Raw genomic sequence first — 27,528 nt, 5'->3', positions numbered from 1 at the left:
TTTCTCTTTGAGGTTCCCGGTCGTCACTTATATTCCCTCTGTCTCGGTCGTCATTTGTGTCCCGGTCTGTAATTTCTCCTTGAGTGTTTTTTCTTTTTAGTTTTTTTTTAGTTTTTTACCTTTTTTCTTTTTTCAGTTTTCTTTTTCTTCTTTATTTTTCAGCGTCACTATGAAGTACATATTGACGAACCTTTGTTTTTTTAACTTAAATCTGGTAGGCATTGATGACCTTATCCAAGTCAAAAGCCCAAACCCAATCATCATCGCTATCATTTTAAGTTTTGATATGTTTTGTTCTCGCTGTCCAGGTGGATTTTCATCTAACTGCGCGGTTTTGCGTTCTTTAGCCGCAAGCCTGTTTTCTTGCTGTTCTTGTGATTCCTCGGAACGCTTTCTTTTCTTACTTTCTCTATCAGCAGCAAGTTTTTTGGCACAAACTCTTTGAGCAGCTTCCTCGGCTGTTGCCATTGTAGGTTCTTCAGTCATTTTACAATTAAACATTTTTCCGTGAACAAATGTCTTAAATACCGTTAATGACGTCACCGTCAAAGCAAAAATGACGACAACTAATTTCATGACATCAGTCAACACAGAAACATGACGTCACCTGATCCACAGACAGACAGACAACTTATTATTATATATATAGATATATGTTTTTAACTACGTAAAACTTGCGAATATACAACTTTCTTTGCTGTCCCATTGTCTGTGCATATAAATAGATTGTCAGGTTTACCGACTCTTGAACATGCAACATATAACTGTCCATGGGAAAAACAATCCGTATTCAGATCTATACCTCATTATACTAATGATTGCCCTTGAGCTTTGTTGATGATGATTGCTAGTCGAACATTCCCTGTGTCCCCGTCGTCATTTATATATCCCCCTTGTGCCCCCTCCGCGTCCCCGTTGTAGTTGTGTCCCTGTGTCACAGTCGTCATTTATAATCCCTGTGCCCCGGTCGTCATTTGTGTCCCGGTGTCCCAGTCTGTAATTTCTCTTTGAGTGTCCCGGTCGTCATTTATATTCCCTGCCTTCCGGTCGTCATTTGTGTCCCGGTGCTTTGTTGATGGTGATTGCTTATCGAACATTCCTTGTGTCCCGGTCGCTTTCTCTTTGAGTGTCCCAGTCGTCATTTATATTCCCTATGTCCCGGTCGTCATTTGTGTCCCGATGTCACGGTCTGTAATTTCGTCAGTCGACAAACATGACGTCAGTCGACACACAAACATGACGTCAGTAAACAGACACACAGACAAACAACTTATATATATACATATATATATATATATATATATATATATATATATATATATATATATATATATATATATATATATATATATATATATATATATATATATATATATATATATATATATATAAATATATATATATATACATATATATATATATATATATATATATATATATATATATATATATATATATATATATATAAGCTTTCATTTTAATACATGACGTCATATTCAATATGAAGTCTTGTTCAATATAAATATTTGCGGCTCAGAGAAAAAGTACCACTTATATTGTGGCTCAAAGAGAAATTATCACTAATGTCAAAGAGAAATTATCCTATAATATCATCAAAAAGGGAACACCAGGAGGAAAAACCAGAGCAACGCAAAACCAGGCTTGTGGCTCAAAGAGAAAGGGCCAAATTAGGAATGTCCAATTTACGTCAACGAAGGCGTGTCGAGGAAACACCAGAGCAACGCAAAACCAGGCTTTCTGCTGTCAGAAATAGTAAAAAAGAATGTGTGTCAAGGAATCACCAGAGCAACGCAAAACCAGGGTTGCGGCTTTACGTCAACAAAGGTGTTTCCTAGATCGAAACCTGCAGACGAAATGAATGCTTCAGTCGACACAGTTATAGAATCAAATGAAGCGGTTAACTACCCATCATAATTTTAAATTCGCTGGATCTCCCATGGTTTCCACCACATGTGCTACAACTAAAAAAAGGTGTAACAATAGATAGATAGATAGATAAGTGTATTTCAAAAGCCTAAGGGCCATATACACAATCATGTTGAGAAATAGTAACCCACCAAAGCTTCGCAACGGCATGCGACTTGCCGTAAAAAAACAAAGGAAAACGTAATAGAGACAACAATCTTGACCGGGCCTTCTGATGGTGAGGCTGTTCTTATTCCTCGCTTAATGATTGTTCAAGGTCAATCATTAGAAAATGCGGTATAGATCTTAATATGGATTGTTTTTCCCATGGACAATTATGAGTTGCATGTCCAAGAGTCGGTAATCCGGACAATCTGTCTATACACACAGACAATGGGTCTGCGAATAATGCTGTAAATCCACAAGTTTTACAGAGTTAAAAATTAGCACCTTACATGCATGTTGCTTTAGGGAGGGGGGTTTAGGCGTGCGGCTCAGAGATACAGTGCTACAACTAAAAATAGGCATAACAATAATCATGTTACGAAATATTAACCCACCAAAGTTTTGCAACGGCACTCGACTTGCCGAAAAAAAAAACAAAACAATGGAAAACGTAATAGAGGCAACAATCTTTACAGGGCCTTCCAAGGGTGAGGCTGTACTTATTCCTAGCATTCCCATGATTCTAACGGATCTGACTTTTCAATTTAAAAGATTGCAATTCCCAATTCGATTAGCATTTGCAATCACCATCAACAAAGCACAAGGCCAATCATTAGAAAAGTTCGGTATAGATCTTAATACGGATTTTTTTCCATGGACAATTATATGTTGTATGCTCAAGAGTCGGTGAACCGGAAAATCTATTTATATGCACAGACAATGGGACTGCAAAGAATCCACAAGTTTGACGAAGTTAAAAATTAGCACCTTGCATACGTGTTGCTTTAGCGGGTGGGTTTAAGCTTGCGGCTCAGAGAGGAATTACCAAAAGAAAGCGTGTCGATGTATTACAATAGCAACGCCAAACCAGGCTTGCGGCTGAAAGAGGAATTAAAAAACTAATGCGTGTCGAGTAATTACCAGAGTATATAAGAGGAATTACCAGTTGTATATCCGCAAGTTTTACGCAGTTAAAAATTAGCACCCTGCAAACGAGTTGCTGGGAAACGTTGCGGAAAAAAACAACTAAAAAATAAAGAAGAAAAATAAAATAAAAAAGAAGTTAAACTAAAAAAGGGTAAACATCTAAAAAAAACTAAAAAGAAAAAAAGAAAAAACACTAAAAACCTAGAAAAACTAAAAATTAAAAAAAATATATAAGAGAATTTTTTTAAAGAATTAAAATTAAAAAACCAGGGATTACGAGAATTCAAAAACCTTAAAAAAGAAAACCAAAACTCTGAAGCTTAGTAGATATTATTGTTAGAAATTGGACTTGTTTTAATAATCAAATATCTTTGAAAAAACTGTAATATGAAAATACAGCAAACTCTCTGCGGTTAGAAAACAAGGGACAATGAGGATCAAAATATAGAAGGCTGCCGCGTGCCGGGCTGGGGCCTGGCGGCGAAGCCGCCGGCACCCAGCTAGTATACTATAAACATTTGTTTTCTATATTTATAACACTGAAAATATGCTACTGCTATATAAAATCTTCAATTGCTGATATTTCCATGATTTAACACGATTATTTATGAAATATTTTGTTGATTTTCCAATCATCTTGATTATTGCACGGATCTATTTGTATTTTTCGTCGATGTTCTGAATAACTAAAGCATACTATTCAAAATACACATAGTTATCAATAAAACAAAATGACACAATAGACATTAAATCTTCTACAGTAAGGGGAAGGTGCAGTACCTAAGCCCTATATGGAGAAATTCTTGTTAGTTTAAAATTTGACTTGAGTATTCAATTAAATTTTTCATTCGTTTTAATACTTACTTATTCATCTACGTCAGTATAGGCAACCGGAAACCCCCCCCCCCCCCCCTCCGAAAATTCTCCCATGGAAAATCCCCAAAAATTCCCCCGCATATTCTCCTGGATGGAACATTCCTCCATATACAAAATTGAGCAGCCATAGAGAGAGTACAAAATAAGGTACCTCAAGATTTCGATCAGATGTCCTAAGGCATAACAAAAGAACCAGATATACTAATAGGCTCTGGGATAGGGGATTTTTGGTCGCTAATTACTTAAAACTTTCAAAAAGGGCTAAAACTCTCAGTTTCCGTGCCCCTGGGGATGATGCCTCCCCCCAGGGAGGCCTTCCCCCCTTCCGTGCCCTCCGCAATCCCTCGCTCTTTACGCTAAAGTTTGACTCTTTGCCACAATTCTACTTTTTAAAACAATTAAAAGCTTTAGCGTAAAGAGTGAGGTATTGCGGAGGGTACAACCCATTTCATATACGGAGTAATTTCTGTCCGTTTTAAGTTTTAATGTCGCTCCTTACTTTCAGTTTAAAAAACTAGTTTTTTTATATAATTGTATGTCAAAGCGTATGGTAAAATGTTACTTGGTTTTGAAATATACTTCAAACTAGCTTTTCTATAAAATCTCCATTGGTGACAAAGTAAAACAAGTTCAAGCTGTGGTAGCTGAATTAACAAACAATACAAAACTAAACTTATTCCTTACTCCCAGTCTTAAAAAACTATTAAGATTTATAGCGGTCCTAAAAAAGACATTGAAAATTTATTTTGTCTCTGACAGACCAAAACACACACGAGACCAACCAAAGCACACACTGCGGGGGCAGTATGATCGGGACCTGAAAGAGGCTAACATTTCCCTCACTCCACAATGGGGAAGATATCATTGCAGTCGCACTGCTTCGTGATGAATGGAGAGGCTTTGTTGACGCCCTATGTGCCACTGATGGCTCAGGAGGATCTCCAGAGCCAAAATTCGGCTCAGAATCAAAATCGGCTTCAAAAATCTCAGAAGCAAAATTCGTTTTATCCTAAGAGGAGAAAATATTTTGAAGAGATGGTTCTTAGATTCAATTTGGTTTTTTTTTTAGTTGTTCCGCCTAAATTTCAGGTTATTCACACAGAGCCAAGGGACAAAGAGCTATGTTAAGACATAAAATGAACAGAAATAAAGCCATATGACAATTCAAACTTTAACCAACATACATTGCTTAAAAGCGAATAAAAGAAGCCAAAAACCGTAAAGAAATTGAATTGAATAATTATATCAAACATATATTTTGCTGGTACTACCATGGGTGAACGGATGAAACCTAAAAGGAACAGAAATTAAAATGAATAATCAAGTCAAATTCAAAACAAACAGAAATTGCCAAAAATAAGGGCGGGACGACACACCCACCCCCCCGGCTGCTTAAGTATCAGGGCGTCATATGAGCTTTGCTGAAATTAAATTCAATTTTAAAAATTCTCACTTTTATCATTATAATTTAAAAATACGAAAAGTTGTTATGTCTTCCAAGAATCTAAGCCGTTATATTTTCAACAATCAATCAATCAGACGATCATTATATGGATATGAAGTAAATTGTTATCAAACTTTTCTCCCTTTAAACAATCCCTTTAAAATCTATGTGAAACTATAATTGTCATGCCATTTACTGATTTCTCAACTCAAATTTTTCTTTGCTAAAAGCTTCTGATGAGAAACGTAAAAGCTAACAAAACTTGCATTTTTAGAATCAGCCTAAATAATAAATTCTGATTAAATGATATTTTTTGTAGTTTTGTTTTTTATCAACCAGAGTCGTTCTGTACCTACAGTTTGTAACTATAAATGTAATCTATGGTTTCTATTAAATACAAGGTAGGCTACCACTCTCTCTCTTTCATTCCCGTGGTAATAATCCATGAACACGTGACCCCTTTCAAACATTTCCAGGAAGGGGAGGGGTTTAAAAAAAATTAAAGTCGATCATATCCATGGTTAAAAGATGAGCTTTTCGAACGTATTTTTTTAGTATATGAGGATATCCCCTAGAGGGATTGACCTGTCAAGAGTAATTTTCAAAAATCTATATGAGAAATGACATTTCCAGCGTCAGTGTCTGCAGGAAACGATATTGTAAAGGATTTCAACCTTAAACATTCATAAAAAAAAGTTTTCTGTCGGAATCACGGAAGCGTGGTTTTGCTCGAAAAAAAAATAAGTTTATTTATTTCAGGACGACCGCTGCAGATTCCAGAAACTTTAATTGAGCTACTTTTTTTCCAGTTTGCGATCCCAGTGCCAAAATAAATTTGAATTCTAATCTCTTGCTTTCACAGAACTACAGACCGTTCATTACGGTTCTAAGGAAAAGACAACGAAAAACATAATAATAAAAAAACAAAAACTATAGAACCAGTATTATTGCTCGACAATGGAGTCAGAAATATTATTTGTTAAATACAGAGGAAAAAACATACCTTGGAGAAATATCACAGCCTTGTTGCATAAAAGCTCCAAGCGTAAACCAGAGGCTGTTGATTACATTGAAATCATTGGTTAATCTGGTGCCGTGCAATGTTTCGGATGTCTGCCACTCTGATGGTGAAAAACGGCTGACAAGAAAAAGAACTATGCTAACACCTATATATGCAAATACCATGCACATCCAAACTTCTGTAGAGAGGGGGTTCATAAAACTTAGTGCCCCAGGAGTTTTTTTTACTGGCTTTTTAATCATAATTGAGATTCCCAGTGTCATATATGGTTTAGTAAAGTCGACAACCCGCTCTCGACTGGAAGAGATTGTCAGTGGTGCAACAGCGAAATCTGCCTCCTAGAAAAACACCAGTATTAATGAGCTATATCTAATCATTGAAGCATATTAAGAACTAAGGTGTTGTTATGCCAAGGTTAGGATGATCGGATACATGATTTCGCTGTCTCATCCACTGGATCATGCTAAAGCAACACCAATTAAAAAGAAGAAAATAACTAGGTTTGTACAGCAGCAGTAGCAGTAGCAAAAAAAGGGTTTATTCTTGAGATTAAGACCTCATTAATTTAGCTTAATTAACAGTTATTGAATCCCTTAAAAGAATAATTAGGATAAGATAAAGTAGTCAGCACCATCCTATAATTCAGATAGCCAGCCTTTGAATATTTAGAACCTGCAATTAATAAATTTTTAACTAAAACAAGTTTTTTCTGTAAAATTCTAATATGAATCGTGCGATAACCAGGATCGCACAAAACGTAAAGCCAGTAACATTTATTTTAATTAACACATGTTCTATGAAAGTTATATATGTTCTTCTGTTTATGTATAAGTTTTTTGTCCTATTTTAGACCTTCCAGATAAACACCATGATTATTAAATCATGGAGCATAAGCCTAAAATCACAAATGATACAGTCTTACGCTGGAGATAATATCGAACCTGTACAATATTCAGGTTACTGTGCTACATCTTGTTTGATTCGAAGGAACTGTGTCAAAAACAGAAAATAATGCTAACTATAAATTAACTAAAATCCGTATACTTTCCTATGGTGAAGGCGATGTCATAATTATTTTGTAGACCTATTTTAATTTTCTCCCTGGCGAATCAGCACTTTATTTAAATCTAAAATAACTGTTTTTTTTTGTTTCATCTTAAGCTGCATGCTGGCATTTTAAAGAAACGTTCGATTACTGGTAAATGTTTCTAGTTTTCCATGCTAGAAAATTATTGGAAAACTTCTATAATCCTCATGCAACAAAAATCCTAACCTTGGCAGTACGACACTCCCAGCTTTAAGTAGACTGCTTAAAGTAAACCAAAATGAGTTCCAAAAATCAAATTCATTAATCATTTCTACGTTCCCATTTGGAGAAACTTTCTTCTTATTCCCCATTGGTGACCAACGATGAACCAAGTATAAAATAAGACTAACGAAGACAATAACAATGCCAACTGCAGCCCACACTTCTTCAGCTAAAGGAGATAGGAAGCTAAAAAAGCCAGGTTTTTGTTTCACTGGATTTTTTATCATGATCGAAATTCTTAGCTCCATGAATGGAGTGGTAAAATCGACAACACGTTCCCGACTTGATGTAATGGTGACTCCAGCAATGCCTATGTCAGCCTCCTGAAATTGATACGAAATATTCCAGCCAATTGTAAACAAATACTTAAATAATGCATATGCACTTGGAAGCCAGAATCAAAGAAAAATAAAATCTTTGGCGTCACAAATTTCAACTAGGCCCACATAAATCCGAATACAAAGAACGAAAATATGTGTGTGAATTATCTGGGATTCCATTTTAATCCACAGATGTTAATATTTTGGCTGACAAAAAAAGCTGCTAATAGGGATCAAACCTTTAAAAAAGACTTTTTTTTATTTAAAATTAAAAAGTGACGATAGTGCCCAAAACAACAAAATGATCTTACATATTTATAAAGTGCTAGTTCTCAGGTTACCCCGCCCATACTCTTTACTTTAAGGACTGAAAAAATTTTCGCGAAATCATTCTAAAATTCAACAATTATTGTCAATTGTCAATTTAAAGTTTATTAAAGATTGGCTTTCAGAACATAGAAATTAAATTTTACTATTTAACAGAAATACCAATAAATAAAGTATTTTGTTTTCGAACCATTTAGATAATAATTTTATTTTCTTTATCACATTGTTCTTGTCAAAGAGCCAGATAAATCTAAAAAAAAAACTTAATGTAAAGATTGTGGAGGTGAGGTGATCAGCAGCCTTTCGGTTGTATATGATCACTTTTTTTTAATCGCTCCTAAATTTCATTTGAAAGCAATTTATAGTTGAATATTATTTCATTTTAGATATTATATTAAAAGTTTGTTGAAATGCGAGAGTAGCTGTTGTCCCTTAAGCCCTAAATGTGCCACCCTTTAGGTTCTTCCCCCAAGTTTACCTTTTTACATCAATAATTAAAACGAAATTTGCACAAAAAATTTACTGTTTTTGGCTAAATGGCTTTCTCAGAACTTGATCGAACGATTTTTTGAAAAAAGGGGCGGGGGAAGGGGCCTAATTACCCTCTAATTTTTTGGGTTAATTAAAAAACCCTAGAACTTTTAGTTTTATTTACAAACGTTTTTATTTGTAGTAATTATACATAACTTACAAATTAACTTACGTAACGAACTTCTATATTTGTATATTCTTGATACGTATATGAGGGGTTTCAGCCCTTCGTCAATACCTCACTATTTACCCTGAAGTTCGAATTATTTTCTAATTCTGTAAGATTGACCGATGAATCACAAAGGCCGTTTAATTAGATTAAATAGCTCTTTTGAAATTACTAAAAAAGAATTCGCGTAAAGAACGTGATATTGAGGGGGGGATTGAACTTCCTCGTATAGTTAATAGTTTCTGTTCGTAATAAATTTTAATATTGCTCCGCATTTTCAGTTGAAAAAACTTGTTTTTTTAATTACTTTCTCATTTTTTTAAATACCCCCGGAAAGCCCAGTGCCCCCTTCTTGGAAATTATCTTCCTCCATGATAGATTCCTTTGTGGAGAGATACTCTAACGTAACCCCCTCCCCCAACCCCGCAACCACTAGAAACAAAACCCTGAAAACGTCAGTATGCTTCCCAATAACCAATACTATATGTAAACAATAGGCAAAGTTCATAGATTGCTGCCTTCTGTGACTGTGGGACCGTGTGTGTCTCTTCCCCCGGGGACTGTGGGGGATTAAGTAGTCCTCAAAGACATAGTTATTAGATTTTTGACTATGCTTAACAAAATGGCTATCTGAAAATTTTGATCTGGTTACTTTGGGGAAAAACATGCGTGGGATGGGGCCTGGTTGCACTCTGATGTTTTTGAGCTCTGAAAAAGGGCACTAGAGCTTTTAATTTCGATTAAAATGAGCCCTCTGACGACATTCTAGGACTATTGGGTTGATACGATCCCCTCTAGGTAAAAAACAAAATAAACACGCATCGTGATCTTCTGGCAAAAATACAAATTCCACATTTTTGCAGATAGGAGATAGGAGCTCGAAACCACTACAGTAGGGCTCTCTAATGCGCTGAATCTAATGGTGTTATTTTCATTAAGATTTGTGACTTTAAGGAAGTGTTTCCCCTTTTTTTTCTAAAATAAGGTAAGTTTTCTCAGGCTCGTAACTTTTGATTGGTAAGACTAAACTTAATGAAACATATATGTTTGAAATTAGCAATAAAATCCGATTCTTTTGATGTATGTATTGGTATCAAAATTTTGTTTTTAGAGCGTCGGTTGCTGTTGAGCCGGGTCGCAACTCATTATTCATTTTGAGTTTCATTTATTTATTGATTATTGATTTGTGGTAGTTTCTAACTTGAAAGATTATTTGACTTTGCTTCTGCTCATTTTCTGCTTAATGGAGCTCTTTAATTTTGTTTCAAACTTTTTTTTTGAAATTTTTTTTAATTAATTTCAGTTCGCCTTTTATTGACATATTCTTGAAAAGTTCTTTTTTATATCTTTTTAGTTCCTACGGGACTTGGTATTTACCAAGTGACATATAGCGATCGCAAATTCTGTCGGTCTGTCCGTCTGTCTGTCCCGGTTTTTCTAGTTTAGGCACTTCCAGATAACCTAGGACGATGAAATTTGGCGGCGTACAAGGGACCTGGCCAGATTAAATTAGAAATAGTCATTTCCCCGATTCGATCACCTGGGGGAGGAGAGTGAGGGGACAGTTAATTCGGAAAAATTAGAAAAAATGAGGGATTTTTAACTTACGAACGGGTCATCGGATCTTAATGAAATTTGACATTTAGAAGGATATCGGGTCTCAGAACTCTCATTTTAAATCCTGACTGGATCTGGTAATATTGGGGGGAGTTGGAGGAAGGAAACCTAAAATCTTGGAAAACGCTTAGAGTGGAGGGATCAGGATGAAACTTGGTGGTAAAAATAAGCACAAGTACCTAGATATGTGATTGACATAACCGGAATATATCCACTCTCTTTGGGGGAGTTGGAGGGAGGGTTAGTTCTGACAAATTAGAAAAAAATGAGGTATTTTCAACTTACGAAGAAGTGAACGGATCTTAATGAAATTTCATATTTAGAAGGATCTCATAACTCAAATGTCTTACTTTAAATCTCGACCAGATCCAGTGTCATTGGGGGCAGCTAGGGGGGACTGAAAATCTGGGAAAACGCTTAGAATGGCGAGTCAGGATGAAACTTGGTGGGAAGAATAATCACAAGTCCAAGATACGTGACTGACATAACCGGACCGTATCTGCTCTTTATAGGGGAGCTGGGGAGGGGGGGGGGGGAATTCGGAAAAATTAGAAAAATGAGGTATTTGTAACTTACGAACGGATGATCAGATCTTAATGAAATTTGATATTTAGAACGATCTAGTGTCTCAGAGTTCTTATTTTAAATGCCGACTATATCCGGTGATATTGAGGGAGTTGGAGGGGCAACAGGAAATTTTCGAAAACACTTAGAGGGGAGATATCTAGATGAAGCTTGGTAGGAAGAATAAGAACAAGTCCTAGATAGGTGATTGACATAACCAGACTGAATCCGTTCTCTTTGATGGAGTTTCGGGGTTTTAATTCGGAAAAATTAGAAAAACTGAGGTACTTTTAACTTAAGAACGAGTGACCGGATCTTAATTAATTTTATTATATAGAAGGAACTCATGTATCAGAGCTCTTATTTTAAATCCCAACAAGATCTGGAGACATAGGGGGGAGTTGGGGGGGCAGAAATCCTGGAAAACACTTAGAGTGGAGAGATCGGGATGAATTGGTGGGTAGAATAAGAAAATATAGTAGATATATGATTGACGTAACTGGACTGGATCTGCTCTCTTTAGGGGAGCTAGGGGGATCCAGTGATTTGGCGAGTTCAGTGCTTCTGGACGCGCTAGGACGATGAAAATTAGTAGGCATGTCAGAGACCTGCACAAATTGACTGGATAAAGTCGTTTTCGCCGATTTGGCCATTTGGGGGGCTGAAGGGAGAGGACAAATTAGAAAAATGAGGTATTTTTAACTAACGAGTAGGTGATCGGATCTTAATGAATTTTGATATTTACAAGGACCTCGTGTCTCAGAGCTCTTATTTGAAATCCCGACCGGCATTAAGCCTCTGATTTTCCTTTTAAATAAATCCATTGACTCTTAGAATTTTGCTAGAGCTCATACCATACGAGCTCTTGGCCCAAATGATTCATCTTAATATCCGCAGTCGTTCTCGATATATTGCTGACGTGTTTTATTGGCAATCTTAAACACCATACCTTAGGATTTACTTTAAAACAATAGTTAGATTTAAAGAATAAAGGGTCAATTGCACAGTTTGGAGGAGTTGACATGCCAAATATCCATAAAGACTTAGTTACTGGACCGTTCTACTATGCTGTACAAAATGGCTGTCTCAAAATTTTGACTGGATGCGTTTAGAAAACGAAAAGGCTTGAGAGAAGGGTCGCTTGTCCTCCAATCTCTTTTTACTCTTAAAAAGGGAGCCATAACTTTTAATTTTGAATTGAATTAGCTCCTTCAAATGTCTCAATGATATTTCTAGCTATTATAGAGTTGTGCTACCTATGATGTTCCTTGTATGCCCTTTTGAAAACCTGCATGCACACAGTTTTTTTGTTTAATTGAAAAACCTCCTAAACGTTCCTTAAAAGTTTCACCTTAATTCTATTAGCGTCATTAGTTAAAGTAACTGTAATAGTAGTATTAAAAGTATACACTTAGTGTCTTCTGGCTAGTTCAAAATCCCTTGTAACTTACCCTTAAAGGTCTAACTCAATAATATAAGTTATTCTTCAATAATTACTTTGTAACCTTTTTGAAAGTCTACCTGCTTATAGTTTGTTTTGATTTAGTCCAACATCTGCCTAAATATTCATTAAAAGCTTTAATTTATCTGGCACACTAGCAATGTGTTTAGCAGCATTGATAGCTGTATGCACATAGCACCTTTGGTTTCTTCAACATACCCTTCAACACACGCTGAAAGTTTCAGCTTAATACCATCAACCGTTCTTGAAGTATTTCTGATGCGTCCACTTGACAACTTGTTTCAAGTTTCTATATATATTTTCCAGTTTCTATACATTCCAAGTTTTTTGCCTTAATATGCTTAGTTTTAATAGCAGTAGTAGTAGTAGGAGCAGTAGAATTAGTTGTTGTAGCCTTAGCCTTAGTAGCAGTAGTAGTAATAGAAGTAGTAATAATAGCAAGAGCAGTAGTAGTATGAGTAGAAGCAGTAGCATTAGGATACAAATATTTTTTTCTGGTTAGTTCAAGATTCCTCACAACAAGCTATCCTAATTTCAACTTCACACAGAAAACAAGTCCTGGAAGTTTAAATTTATTACAATTAGCCATTGCTATTACATTGCTGATGTGTGCTTTTGTACATATCATTGAAAAATGTCCAATTGAATCAGAGTCTTTGGCAGGCTCATAGAGAAGCCATGCCCAGTGTTTAAGTGATTCAATCGACGGAGCCCTGACTGAATATATCAACCCCTTTTTATTGTAAAGTTCACCCTATTCATACTCTGTATAGTACTATAACGTTGAAGCCCAATCTTTAAATCCTTGTTGACCCATTCAAAACATCTATCCCCTTAAGTGTTAAAGGATATCTCCTCTTAATACAATTCAAATCGACTTAAGGAAACCCTGACTCCTCCCAACACCATTAACTGCAAAATCATTCAGATATGTGTTACTAGCATCATCTCTCCCGGGTTTATGCCCTGCGACAAGAACCGTGTACTTGAAGCATTCTTAGCTCGTTTTAAACCGAAAGCGTTGTACACCTTAACAACCCTCTAAACCCGCATTATATTCTACACCCCCCCTCCCTTCTCTGCTCCGCCTCTAAAAGCAAATTCTTTTTTAAACTTGGTTATTTTTACGTCTAACTTTTCTATAAGCAAAACTACTGACCCGCTCCTATTTTAATTTGGTTTTTGACACTATCAAAAATACTACCCACCAAATCTGAAAAAAAAAACACCCTCAAAAATATGCAAGTCGGGGTGAAGTGTCTGCATCTCCGTTTTGGGGTAACGCGAGTACACATCTCCTAACTTTTCATTAGCATTTATTTTAGCAATGTATACTTTCACACTATCCCTCCCTCACGACTCCCGAACCTGTCATTTAAGAAGTGTCCAAATTTTGCTGACATAGGAGTGTGTCATGTCTGGTGGATCCATATGGTACTACGACCTTTGAGAGTGTTGAAGGGGTTTCCAAACTTAGCTGTAATAAAGTAAATATTGCGCAAAGCGGAGTTTTGCTAAATAAAATTCAGGTAAAGCAGAGTTCGAATCGCACCCACTTTGCCCTGGTCCTCCATATCACGATCACTTTGTGGGGAAGGTACTTTCTTGACTTCGCTTACTGGTATCTGGCCAAACCATTCGCAGTCATCTTCGAGGCCAATATCCCACAGAAACGCATCCAAATGAAACATAGGGGAGCTACACTAACTGGGTTGACGCCAACACGTAAACTCGGCTCACGTTAACTATTCTCTGGGGTATATTCCAAATCCATTAATGACTCGATATCTTCATAAAGGCTGTAGAACCCTTGAGATGCTGGTATGTGAACTTAACAAATAATAAGAGCTTATTAGGTCATTGAAACATATTTGATTTCATTCTGTGAAAAAATCCGTTTTAGGCACAATGAGAGTAGAACATTAGTCTGAAAATTTCTTGAGTGGGCAATGTAGGTCCCCACCCAGTAAATTTTATTTTATGTTTCTACACTCCTATGGTTTATCTTACCCCCACCCCAAATCTTGAGGTCTAAAACCGCTGTTGATTGCTGCCGTAGGAAATGGCAACCTTAGAGAAAATTGCCAGCCCTCAAAATTTAAAATAAAAGGGACCTACCTTACGAACAAGTTCGCCAATTACCCCGTCAAATCCACCAGGAACATCAGGATTTTCAACTCCATACTTCCCATCCTTAACTAGTCGAAGCTCATCTAAAATTACAAAATATTAGGAGTATTTTGTAAAGTAAAAAATAGTAAAATTTAAAACATCCCGTAAAACATTTTATCTTGTAGTTTTGCTGGATTAAGAAGAAACTAGTCAAAGATCCTGGTGAGCTTACTTTAGAATTGTGTTAACACTTTTGATTTCATCTAAAAATAGTTGAAGGAATATGTCACCCTTTTTACTTGAAATTGACAGCCACGATACTTGTTGCTAAAGGCAATGATTTCTTGGTATTCTTCAAATTTTTTGGTTCATCAGTTAAAGTTAAATTCAGTTAAAGTAATAAAGTAAAAGGAGAGATGTGAATCAAGTAATTATGAATTTGTCGTTTACTATATCTTACGTTGAAATGCTTTGCTCCTTACGAATAATAATAGGAAAAGCCACAAAAGAGTAAACAATCTTTTCTGCTTGCTTATGAGGCTAAATCTAGCCTCAAAAAATGGCGGAAGAAAAAGCTAAAATGTCTGAAAATGACCTTTTGTGTAAAACTCAAGCTTAGGGAATTTTTAATACCTCAGACAGTTTTAGATCACTAGAACAAACTTTTAGGAATATATCTCATATTAAGCCTCAGGGAAACGTTCTAAAATGTTCATCTCAACTCCATCCCCTAAGGATACTGTTTTTTTATTGGTCTAGAGGAAAGAGGAAGCTGGCTTTTCTTGGTCCATTGTTCCAAGTCGATAGAACCTTTAGAAGAAGTTCGGACCCAAAAAATAATAATCAGGCTTTGCTTAGAATCCACTGGAATCCTTGGGGCCACTTCAAGACCTTAAATTGCAAAAAAAAAGGTTTCAAAAGTTAGCTTTAAAACTCTACTCAAAAATTTTAGATTTTTAGGTGATGATTTTTGCTATAACTCGGAAAGCAAGATTTAGTAGCTCCCTTGTAAGGTGAATAGCTCCACCGACACAGTTTTTATGCTACGTAAGCCAGGCTGTGTTTGGCTTGAACTATTTAAAACAAACTTCTGAAAAAACAAGATACAAAATGGCTCGATCCTATGATCTGCTCTTAGCTTTTTTCTCTTTTCAAGTCAAAAATGTTTGGCTTCATCAACTTCTTTGTAAAGTAGCAGCGTTAGATTTTAATGTAAATCAAGGGTAATTTATTTGACATTACGAAAGTAGCAAAGTCTTGTTTTCGTAATACTTTGAAATTATTTTCTTATTTTACATTAAGTGCATAAAGAACTGTTAGCAAAACTGGAATTTTAACCTGTGAAAAAACGATTTCCTTAAAATCTCGTCTTTCCCTAGCTCTCTCGAAATTCATTGAATGTGGAATGACCGAGGAAATTTCTGGATGTTATGGATATTCGGAGAAGAATGTTCAACAGAAAGAGAAGCTCAAATAAGATCATTAGCTTGAACATTCAGCCAAAAAAGATATGAAGGGATATTCAAATAAAGCTTCTTATCAAATTAGATAAAACCTTAGAGAACTGATGGAAAAGCGTCCTTAACGTCTATAGATGGGGACGACTAGGTTCAATAAGATAACGTACATTAAATGCAGGTAAAATTTTGTTTAGTTCTTGCATCCTTAGTTTTGTAATCTCTGGCTATTTTCTTTATTATTATTTTCTATTGTAAAGTCAATATATTACTATACACAAGACATGAGACAATCAATTAGTCAAGTTAATAGTGTCCAATGAAAAGCAAAGCGGATAAGAGATGATTCTTGTTGAAAATTAAATACAAAAAAACAAGTTTTTTCAACTGAAAGTAAGGAGTGACATCAAAACTTAAAACGCACAGAAATTACTTCGTATATGAAAGAGGCTGCTTCCTCATCAACGCCCCGCTCTTTACGCTAAAGTTTTTTAGAAAGAAGAATTGAGAGAAAGAGTCAAACTTTAGCGTAAAGAGCGGGGCGTTGATGAGGAAGCAGCCTCTTTCATATACGAAGTAATTTCTGTGCGTTTTAAGTTTTGATGTCACTCCTTACTTTCAGTTGAAAAAACTTGTTTTTTTGTATTTAATTTCTGAACGTTTTTGAATCAATGCATGTTTTGATTTTGGCTCTCCGCAGAGGAATAATCAAAACGAAATTTGAATATTTTTTTTTGGGGGGGGGGGGGCTAAATGGCTTTCTCATAATTTTGATCGAATGATTTTGAGAAAAAAAGAGCGGGGGCGAAGCCTAGTTGCCCTCCGATTTTTTGGTTAATTAAAAAGGCAACTAGAACTTTTAATTTTTTACGAATCTTTTTATTGGTAAAAGATTTACGTAGCTTATAAATTAGCTTACGTAAAGAACTTTTGTATTCTCATGTTTTTATTACATATATGAGGGGATTCGCCCCATCGTGAGTACCTCGCTCTTTACACTAAAGCTTAAATTTTATCCCAATTCATTAAGAATGACCCCTGAATCACAAAAGCCGTAGAATAAATAGTTGAAATTACTAAAAATACTTTAGCGTAAAGAGCTAGGTATCATAAGGAGGTGAGCCCCTTATATGGGTAATAATTTCTGTTTGTTTTAAGTTTTATTGCTGTTCCTTACTTCCAGCTGAAAAAGCTTTTTCACATTTATTTTTTATTTTTTTTTTTAAATAATGCTAGTAAATCCTGCTCTCCCTTCATGGAAGTTTTCTTTTCCCATGACAAATTCTCGATGGAAAGTTCCCCCAGCATATCCCCCTCTTCTCAACCCCTCCCCCCAACCAAAAAAATCCTCCTGAAAACGCCTGTATACTTCCCAATAACCATTACTATATGTAAGCACAGGTCAAAGTTTGTAACTTGTTGCCCCTCCCACGGGGACTGTGGGGGAGTAAGTCGTCCCCAAAGACATAGTTATAAGGTTTTTCGACTACGCTGAATAAAATGGCTATCTCAGAATTTTGATCCGTTGACTTTGGGAAAATAATTAGCGTGGGAGGGGGCCTAGGTGCCCTCCAATTTTTTTGGTCACTTAAAAAGGGCACTAGAACTTTTCATTTCCGTTAGAATGAGGCCTCTTGCAACATTCTAGGACAACTGGGTCGATACGATCACCCCTGGGGAAAAAAAAAACAAACAAAAAAACAAATAAACACGCATCCGTGATCTGCCTTCTGGCAAAAAATGCAAAATTCCACATTTTTGTAGATAGGAGCTTGAAACTTCTACAATAGGGTTCTCTGATACGCTGAATCTGATGGTGTGATTTTCGTTAAGATTCTATGACTTTTAGGGGGGTGTTTCCCCCTATTTTCTAAAATAACGCAAATTTTCTCAGGCTCGTAACTTTTGATGGGTAAGACTAAACTTGATTAAACTTATATATTTAAAACCAGCATTAAAATCCGATTCTTTTGATATAGCTATTGGTATCAAAATTCCATTTTTTAGAGTTTTGGTTTCTATTGAGCCGGGTCGCTCCTTACTACAGTTCGTTACCACGAACTGTTTGATTTACTGCTCACATAGCTAAATTACCGCTAATGCTAACATAAACCTTAGATTTCAAATGCTAGGTAGCTAAATTTGTAAAGCCCAGTCTGGGGTACCTAACCCTAGCGATTTATTACCGTTTTTACCGATTTCATTCTGCTTCGGATAATGATTCTTTGCTGAATTTTATTTGTTTCCTACAAATTATTAAATAGTAGGCTGCTGACGATTTAAAATAATAATTCAAAAAGCCGTGTCATTCGAATCATTCGAGGGAAGAAATTAAAGTACTGTTCTTCGTAAATCTCTAATATCTCAATTTTTACTTGAATGTTTTTTTTTTACATAATTTATTAGGCACAGTGCATTTCCATTTATGAAAACCACAGAAATTTTATGAAACAAATAATTAAGTGAACTTTCGCGAATTGAGGAGAAATGTAAACAGAAGAAAACGATTATAACTGTAACAATTGACAAGTTTTCCTAATGTATTCATAAACTTAAGAAAAAATACAAATTAATCGTTAATTAAAAAATTATTTTTACAACGCTGGATATTTGCTGGATGATTCGATATCAAAATGATAAAAAGGGATAGTAGCAGTAGTAGTAATCAATCGTTAGAGAGAAAATCAATCGGTAGTACACCAAAAGCATGGCTTACAAGGGGGTGCTCAAAACAAAAAGGAAGAAAAACGAATAAAAAACAACAGAATAAAACATCATATACCATTCTGTAAGAAGTTGGAGGGTGAAACCGTTTACCGACAGAAACTTACATTAAGTAAGTCTGTATGATATGCCTTGTGCTTGAAGAAAAAGATTGACATTATATTATAAGGTTTGACAAAACTCAAAAAATGGTAATATTTCTAGACTCTTTATAAGAAATTCAAAAGAAACTGTTAAAAAAGAATTTATCTATAAAGGAACTAATATAAACAGAGAATAAAAAATTTCACGTATTATTTTAAGCTGAAAAAAAGCTTTAATCTATAATATTAGTGCTGAAAAAGAAAATACGAAATTTAAGCGCAACTGAAGATCACATTTAACAAAATTGTCATCATCACCATCACTTTTATCAAGTATGGAAACAATAAAAACTAACTAAAAAATGGGGCAATTTATTCCTCAATTAACTTTTTGATCTCTATTTTAGTTACATTTAATTCCTCCTAATTTTCTTATGAAAAAAAAAAAACAAAGCAAAATATTCGATTGACTAAGCAATATTAACCTTCAAAAAGAAAATCGGATAAATAAACATTGTTCTAATGCAGCACTTACTTTCGAATCCAGAATATAAGTAAGATACACAAAATACACTCACATTTTATCCCTGTTTTGTTTGCTATTAGATCTGCGAGGTCCTTGCAATATCCTTCAAAGCGATTGTTTCCAACTAAAATCTCCCCAGGCTCTGCTTTTCGGTACATTGTGTATGGCTCTTCCTAAAAATGTAAATTGTATTATTGATTGAACACACAGAATACATATTTAGGCAATAGCATCAAACTCAAAATAACTGTCACCGAGGGTCTAGGTGCGTATAAAAGCTCCTCCCAATTCCTTTATTTAAGCACTTCATTGCATATTTGTCAGCAGCTCGACAAACTTTGAAAAATGGTGCGAACCTGTATTATTTATGATAGAAATAACAGAAACAAAGTGGGTGAGCCGGCAAAGTGGCTCGCTACTATACCATCCCAGGCTTATGACTAGACTGAGTGGTGAATCCAGGATTTCTAAAAGAGGGGCTTGAATTAAATTTTATTAAATACAAAAATTTCCAGCGTTTCTGATTAAGTTCTGATTAACGCTGCAACTGGAAAATAACCGGAATTTCATAAATAGAGGGAGAGGAATCTGCGAAGTGTTGGGACTATTTGAAATTTGTTCCAAAATGTTTTACCACAAAGGGGTAACCGAATAGTTTTAACACAGATCATCTATTAGGTTTCAAAATAATCTGTGGTTTTAGATAGCAATATTGCTCTCTGGAGCGTCAAAACGTTTTTCTCCTTGGTGAGTAAAAATGTTCCCTTAAATTTTTCCTCTTTTATATTCTTTTTTTTGCTCCATAAAAGCGTTTTTCCAAATTTGATGTAGGATCTTTGTTTTTCTTCAAATAGCTGGTGGAATAGCCCTATCCAAGAAAATACCAAATTCCTGTTAAGATCAATTTTTCATAAAATTCTTAGTGAGTTTTCAGAGAACTGAATGACTTCAAAAGAATTATATTTGTATTTTAAGAAGAATATAAAGTAATCCATCTTGTTATTATTCTTGTAAATATTCTGCCACGAACTTGGAAATTACGAAAAACTTCTCATCAGAAAGCATTTTTTTTAAACTGATTAACTTAACCTTCATCATTTTTTCATCACTTTTCCAGTTTATGGTAACCTGCAAGTTTGGTATAAAACATGCAATGTTTCAGGATTCTGTTAAGATTATTTAACGTTATTTAATCATTCTAGTTACCAAGATTGTTGTCAGCTACTAATCAAACTTTGTTTTGTCCAGAGAATGCTTTGAGCAAGAGGGAGAAGTTATGGCCCCTCACTAGATCCAGAAATGGTCCTGCAGCATACTTTCCTGTAGCCTAATTATTAAGCTTTAATATGACATAGCAAAAGACTTTTGCAGATGCCAAAGAAAAGATTTTAGTTATGCACATTTCTAGGATTTCATTTTTTTAAGAAAGGGAGGGGGTGATTTTTTTCATTTTTTATTATTATCTCCTCAATGAACTCCTCGGTACTACAGACAATAAAATCAAACTAATGTCGATAAACATATGTGAAAAAAAGACGTTACTAAATTTAATTTTTCTCTTTGAGAAAGAATTGATACAGCTATAGAACTGAATATCAATGCCAAGCGCCAAATATCCTAATATCTTAATTTTTTGCATTATTACTGCCAGACTAATTATTTTCTTTTTTATTTTTATCTCTTCAACGTATTGCATTCTTCCCTATCAAACAGTTCGTAGTAACGAACTGTAGTAAGGAGCGACCCGACTCAATAGTAACCGAAACTATAAAAAATGGAATTTTGATACCAATACTTATATCAAAAGAATTGCATTTTGATGTTGATTTTAAATATATAAGTTTCATCAAGATCAGTTATACCCATCAAAAGTTATGAGCCTGAGAAAATTTGCCTCATTTCAGAAAATAGGGGGAAACACCCCCTAAAAGTCATGCAATCTTAACGAAAATCACACCATCGCATTTTTTGTCAGAAGACAGATCATGGATGCGTGTTTATTTGTTTTTTTTTGTTTTATTGTTGTTTTTTTTAGCTGTTTTTCCCAGGGGTGATCGTATCGACTGAATGGTCCTAGAATTCCGCGGGAGGGCTCATTTCAACGGAAATTAAAAGTTAAAGTGATCTTTTCAAAAGACCAAAAAAATTGGAGGGCACCTAGGCCCCCTCCCACACTCATTTTTCCCCAAAAGTCACCGGATCAAAATTCTGAGATAGCCATTTTATTCACCATAGTCGAAAAAACTAATAACTATGTTTTTAGGGACGACTTGCTCTCCCAAAGTCCCCATTGAAGGGGCTGCAAGTTACAAACTTTGACCTGTGTTTACATATAGTAATTGTTACTGAGAAGTATACAGACGTTTTCAGGGGGATTTTTTGGTTTAGGGGGGAGATGAGGAGGGGTTACGTGGGAGGATATTTCCATTGAGAAACTTGTCATGGTGGAAGAGAATTACAAAGAAGGGGGTGCAGGATTTTCTAGCATTATTTGAAAAAACAATAAAAAAAAATAGGAAAAGTTTTTTCTACTGAAAGTAAGTAACAGCATTAAAACTTAAAATGAACAAATATTATTACGCATATGAGGGGTTTACCTCCTCGTTATACCTCACTCTTTACGCTAAAGTATTTTTAGTAATTTCAACTATTTATTCTACGACCTTTGTGATTCAGAGCTCTGTCTTAAGGAATTGGGACAAAATTTAAGCTTTAAGGTAAAGAGCGAGGTATAGACGAGGCTTGAATCCCCTCATACACCTGATAAAAACATACGAATATAGAAGTTCGTTACGTAAATTAATTCGTAAGTTACGTATATTTTTTACCAATGAAAACGTTTGTAAAAAATTAAAAGTTCTAGTTGCTTTTTAAGTAATCAAATAATTGGAGGGCAACTAGGCCTCCTCCCTCGCTCCTTTTTTATCCAAATCTTCCGATTAATTGCAATTGATTAATATGCAAATTTCATTTTAATTATTTATGTGCAGAGAGCCAAGATCAAAACATGTATTAATTCAAAAACGTCCAGAAATTAAATAAAAAAAAAACAAGTTTTTTTTAAATGAAAGTAAGGAGCAACATTAAAACTTCAAATGAACAGAAATTACTTCGTATATGAAAGAAGCTTTTCCTCCTCAGCCCCGCTCTTTACGCTAAAGTTTCTTACTGTTTTAAAAATAGAGTTAAGAGAAAGAGTCAAACTTTAACGTGAAGAGCGGGGCGTTGAGGAGGAAAAGCCCCTTTCATATACGAAGTAATTTCTGTCCGTTTAAGTTTTAATGTTGCTCCTTACTTTCATTTAAAAAAATGGGTTTTTTTTATTGAATCCCCTACAAGGTTGATTCGTCTTATTTCTTTTATTGTTCTCCAGACTGTGAATACCGATACCAAACGCGTGCTACCAATGAACAAATCTTATGTCGCTTATTATTCTTTTGGTTTAGATGTTCTCCAGAGGAGCTGCATCGCGGTCCGGCTTTGTCTAATGGTTGAGGTAGGAGATAATTGCACTGTCTAAATATGTGTACTGTGATGGAAAAGGATTAGTAAGTATCAATATAACTTCCACGCAATGCCATGGAGATAAATCAGCAAAGTACACGACGCACTGCAAAAATTTCTCCATGTTGGAGAAACCTTTTCAACATTAATTTCAACCTTTATTATTAAAAAAGGTGGGCATGTTTGACCTTCAGTGTCCAAAAAGACGAAGGGCAGTTAGTTGAACCTTTCAGAGAATGTGCAGGAGAGTGGTGAGCTAAATCGAAACACGTTATTTGCATACGGGTTGTCAAAAGGAGGCAAATAAGTAATGCCTGAGTATGAAATTTGGAACTTTTAGAAATGATTAGGGGGGGTGATCAATTATCAAAAAAGGCAGTATTTGCACTATGCTACTATCACGACTGCTACTACTTCTACTACTGTTACCAGTACTACAGTCACTACTACCACTACAGATGCTACTTCTTCACTGAGTGCTACCAAGGCTGAGAATATTGAAATGAAAATTTGAGAAAATGCTAAGGAGAAAGTTGAACTATGTCAAAACATACTATGAGCATACATACAAATTTTCAAAAGGGCTTATCAGCAATCTCCTTGGAACGACTTATCGTGTCAAGCTGAAAATTCCAGGGAATCATGAGGGGTATGTTCAATTGACCAAAAGGCCAAATGTGTATACTACTACCGCTATTAATAGTGCTGCCACTATTATTACCACTACTAATACAACACTACTACTGCTCCAACTATTGCTAACCCTCCTATGATGCTCGTATTATTAAGGCTTAGGATATTAAACTGAAAATTTGGGAAAATATTGGGATAATTGAACTAAATAATTTTTGGAATAATTGAACTAAATCAAAACACAAAGCTCGCATGCATATTATCAAAAGAGCGGATCACAGGAGTGGAGATAAAGTATATCATTCAATCACAAACGTTTCTTCTGTTAGCAAAACTAAGCTAAGCAGCAAATTTTAAATTCCACAAATATTGTCATTTTAGATTTTAATGATAAAATATATCTTTTTGAGGGATTTCTCTGATGACAATGACTCTCTGTCTTTTCATTTGCGATGCTCTCTCTCTCTCTCTCTCTCTCTCTCTCTCTCTCTCTCTCTCTCTCTCTCTCTCTCTCTCTCTCTCTCTCTCTCTCTCACACACACACACACACAGACATTCTTTCTCTTACACACACCCGCACACTCCCCTTTACTTTTTTTTCGTCTTACTCTCTCTTTTTTATGTACCCCCTCTTTATATCTTTCTCTCCTCCTCTCTCTCTATTCATTTCTGTCTTGCATTGTGTTTTGAAATGTATAACATTTTAATATAGAACTTTTGTAGAAAATGCTGAAAAAAAAGTTCTTTTTTTTACCTACCAAAATTGTCAACACAATATATGTTCTGCCGGCTTCCACTCCTTCAAGCGTATGGACTCTCGTGTATTTTGCCGGAACAGTGATTAATCCACTATAATCTGACCATTCAGCTATCTAAAAAAAAAAAGTATAATATTATAAACATAACTTCTCTTTGTCAAGCTTTATTTTTTTTTTGCTGTTAAATACCAGTCATAATTTTAAATAATAAAAAACAAAAGTTTTATTTCCAGAAGAAAACAGTAACTTTAAACCTAAAACGGACAATAATTATTGCTTCACTGATTATGCAAGATAAAAAAGCTGAATCCTCACATTTCATTTTTTCTGAACCCTGCCTGTGAATCTGATAAAATTCATTTTTGGTTTATCCAACTATCTATTCTATGACATAATATCTTAGCAAAAACCTTACTAAGTACGTTATTTAGGCTTATATCTCTATAATTCCCACGGTCTAATCTATTCCCCATTTTAAATGATGGCACTAGAATAGACGTAGCCCAAGACAAGGGACATTCTGCACTGTTCAATATACCGGAAAACGTCCCTGCTATAACAGGCAGCTACCACACCTGTTCCAATTTCCAAAGTCTGGTTGGTATCTATCTATACCTGGAGCAGATCTGCCTCTCATTTCTTTCATTGTCTCCTAAACTTCACTTACCTGGATGGAAGCAACCAAATCATAATCACACTCTTTCATTGGAATATCAACTACGTTACGTACTGCACATACCAGATCCACACTCAAACTAGTTCTTCCTTGGTCCCTGATTACCCCATTTCTCTCCCCTTTAAATATGTAGGCCAAGAATCTACTGCTTATATACCATCATAAAACTCTATTCCTCCTATTGACCATTGCACTTCCTGGCTGAAGGGCTAAGAAACGGAGATCAGCACCGCCGGTAGGGACTGTAAAATCTAAAGCCGTGTCCTTTACCTTTTTTTTACCTTTACCAATGCTATTCCTCACTTTTTGCAGTGTCTCTAAAAATTCCTTGCGTTTCCATTTGCAATCATCATGAAAATATTCATTCTTGATATCATTCTTAAATCTGCAATTTAACTTTGAACCTACCTCATATACAACATCATTAACTAATAACGACCCCTCTATTTTTCCATCACCTAGTAAAATCAAACATCATTCGAATTCCTGCTGAACTTCTTCACTCGTCATCATACTCGTGAAAAATTTTCTCTTTCTCTCTTGTTACTTTCAGTGCCTTTCAAATCCCTAAATCCTCATTTTCCCTGCGTTTTTCTTTCTATTACTATTAGCCACTAGTTTCTTAGAACTAACCCACTCAGAAGTAGCCGTAACAGGCAAGTGATCCGAAGCTACCACTGCCATCATCTTGAAATCTACCCAGAGACGCCAAAGAGGAGCATCCACGAAAATATAATCATTCAAATGTAATCATTCTTGAAGAAGCCATAGAAAAACAAGCGAAATTTCCCACACCTCCATCCTTTCCGACTCTTCCATTTAAAATAACAAAATTTTCTGTACCACAAAAATCCAAAACTTTCCAACCACAATTATTCTTTCGCCTACTATGGTCCTTACCTGCCGTAGAGGGAGATGGATTGCAAAATCATCCCAAACCTCCCAAGCAGCTTCATTCATACAGACATGAGGTGAGATCAAAACTTCTGAAGTAACCCCAAAATAAAAAATAAAGTCCCCCATAAGAAAAACGAGCTAGAAGGAAATTGAATAGAAAATTTACATTTTTCATCCTCTAATATACACCACGTATTCTCCTCGTTGTTCCAGCTCGACTCTTGAGGGATATTAACTACACAAGAAAATAAACTGTCCATCAGCTTCAAATCTTAACCATATCAAATTACAAGAAACACTCTACAGCCGTTGGACTTTATGCCTAGTTCTCAGACACAAAAATTACTGCTCCAACATAAGTTCGTCCATTCCTAGATTTTCTTACGATTGACACCGAAATACCGAAACCTTTCAAACTGCATTTCATTTTCCAACCAAGTTTCAGTTAAATGCTACAATATCAAACATGAACTGCAATACCAATAGACTATTAATCTTCATTTCATTCTATCCATAAATGCTCCAATGCACTGTACTTATTCTTTCCTGTACAACACCATGGCCCTGGTCTCCCTATTCTTCCGGTCGGTCACTTTGATCATGGAAAGACAGCTTACGAGGTGCGATCTGCCTTTCATCTATTGTGACCCTACCTTTAAGAAAAGGTGTTTGAGTTGTATTCCACGTAATATATATAATCTGGGCTAATAATTTCACGATTTACTCTCTTTTGGAGCGCCCCTTTATACCTGTGGCGCAACAACAGAAAAACGTGTTTTATTCACTTGATTACATTTTACAATTGTAAATGATCACTAAATGCGCTACTGAATGACTGCATAGATGTGACGCTTGAGTCTGATAACTGCGAATGCGTTCTCGGTCTTCCGCCATCTATCAACATTTATATTTGAACCTCCAGAAGCCGATATCTGGTGTACACTAGCAACGCCCCTTCTATATTCACCACCAGGTACTGTGCGCTCCTCTATCGCATCAGTTGAAAAATCATATACATAGCTCTTGTTCTCTACAAATAATTTCATACCACGCAACTTAGTCTCTTTTCCCGCTGATTTCGCTGCCTCAAGGGCACATTTCATTTTCTTTCTCTTCTCGCAAACAATTCTCGTTCTCTGTAGTCAGGCGTAATCCAAATTTTTGCGTGTCTAAAATGTTGACCTGATTTTAGAAAAAATTGCAGCAAAAAGTGCTCGTAAATTTAACCAAAACGGGGCGGGGATTTTTATTACATTTAATACGGAAAACGTCTTTTATGTTGCTAAGACATATCGAGGTGTTCAGAACAAACTGGCTAAAAGTGGCGACTACACATTCAAATAATGTATATATTCGTCTTGACAGATCGAAGTTGTACAAATCATGTTTGTTCTTTTCGAATCAGCCTCCATGTTTATCATTTTAAGTCGCGTCTTTTTCAGTTCTGTTCTCAGAGAATTCACTTCTTGCTGCGTATTTATGTTTTCTGCCTTAACTTCA

The 27,528-nt window shown here is 35.5% G+C and overlaps 1 protein-coding gene across 1 annotated transcript in view; it reads right to left on the bottom strand.

Annotated features, from left to right (window-relative positions):
• The window catches only part of LOC136029666 (glutamate receptor 1-like), a 155,664-nt gene that overhangs the window by 12,234 nt on the left and 115,902 nt on the right, over positions 1 to 27,528 (bottom strand). The window contains exons 10-14 of the mRNA XM_065708170.1: positions 24,456 to 24,569; positions 19,613 to 19,733; positions 14,777 to 14,871; positions 7,633 to 7,991; positions 6,342 to 6,476 (exon numbers count right to left, since the gene is read on the bottom strand). Coding sequence (XP_065564242.1) covers positions 6,342 to 6,476; positions 7,633 to 7,991; positions 14,777 to 14,871; positions 19,613 to 19,733; positions 24,456 to 24,569 — 824 coding nt within the window. The remainder of the gene's footprint in view (positions 1 to 6,341; positions 6,477 to 7,632; positions 7,992 to 14,776; positions 14,872 to 19,612; positions 19,734 to 24,455; positions 24,570 to 27,528) is intronic.

Source organism: Artemia franciscana, chromosome 7 (genome assembly GCF_032884065.1).
Source record: "Artemia franciscana chromosome 7, ASM3288406v1, whole genome shotgun sequence".
NCBI lineage: Eukaryota > Metazoa > Arthropoda > Branchiopoda > Anostraca > Artemiidae > Artemia > Artemia franciscana.
Note: the sequence above shows the minus strand (reverse complement) of the source record. Positions and strands in the feature narration are given on the sequence as shown.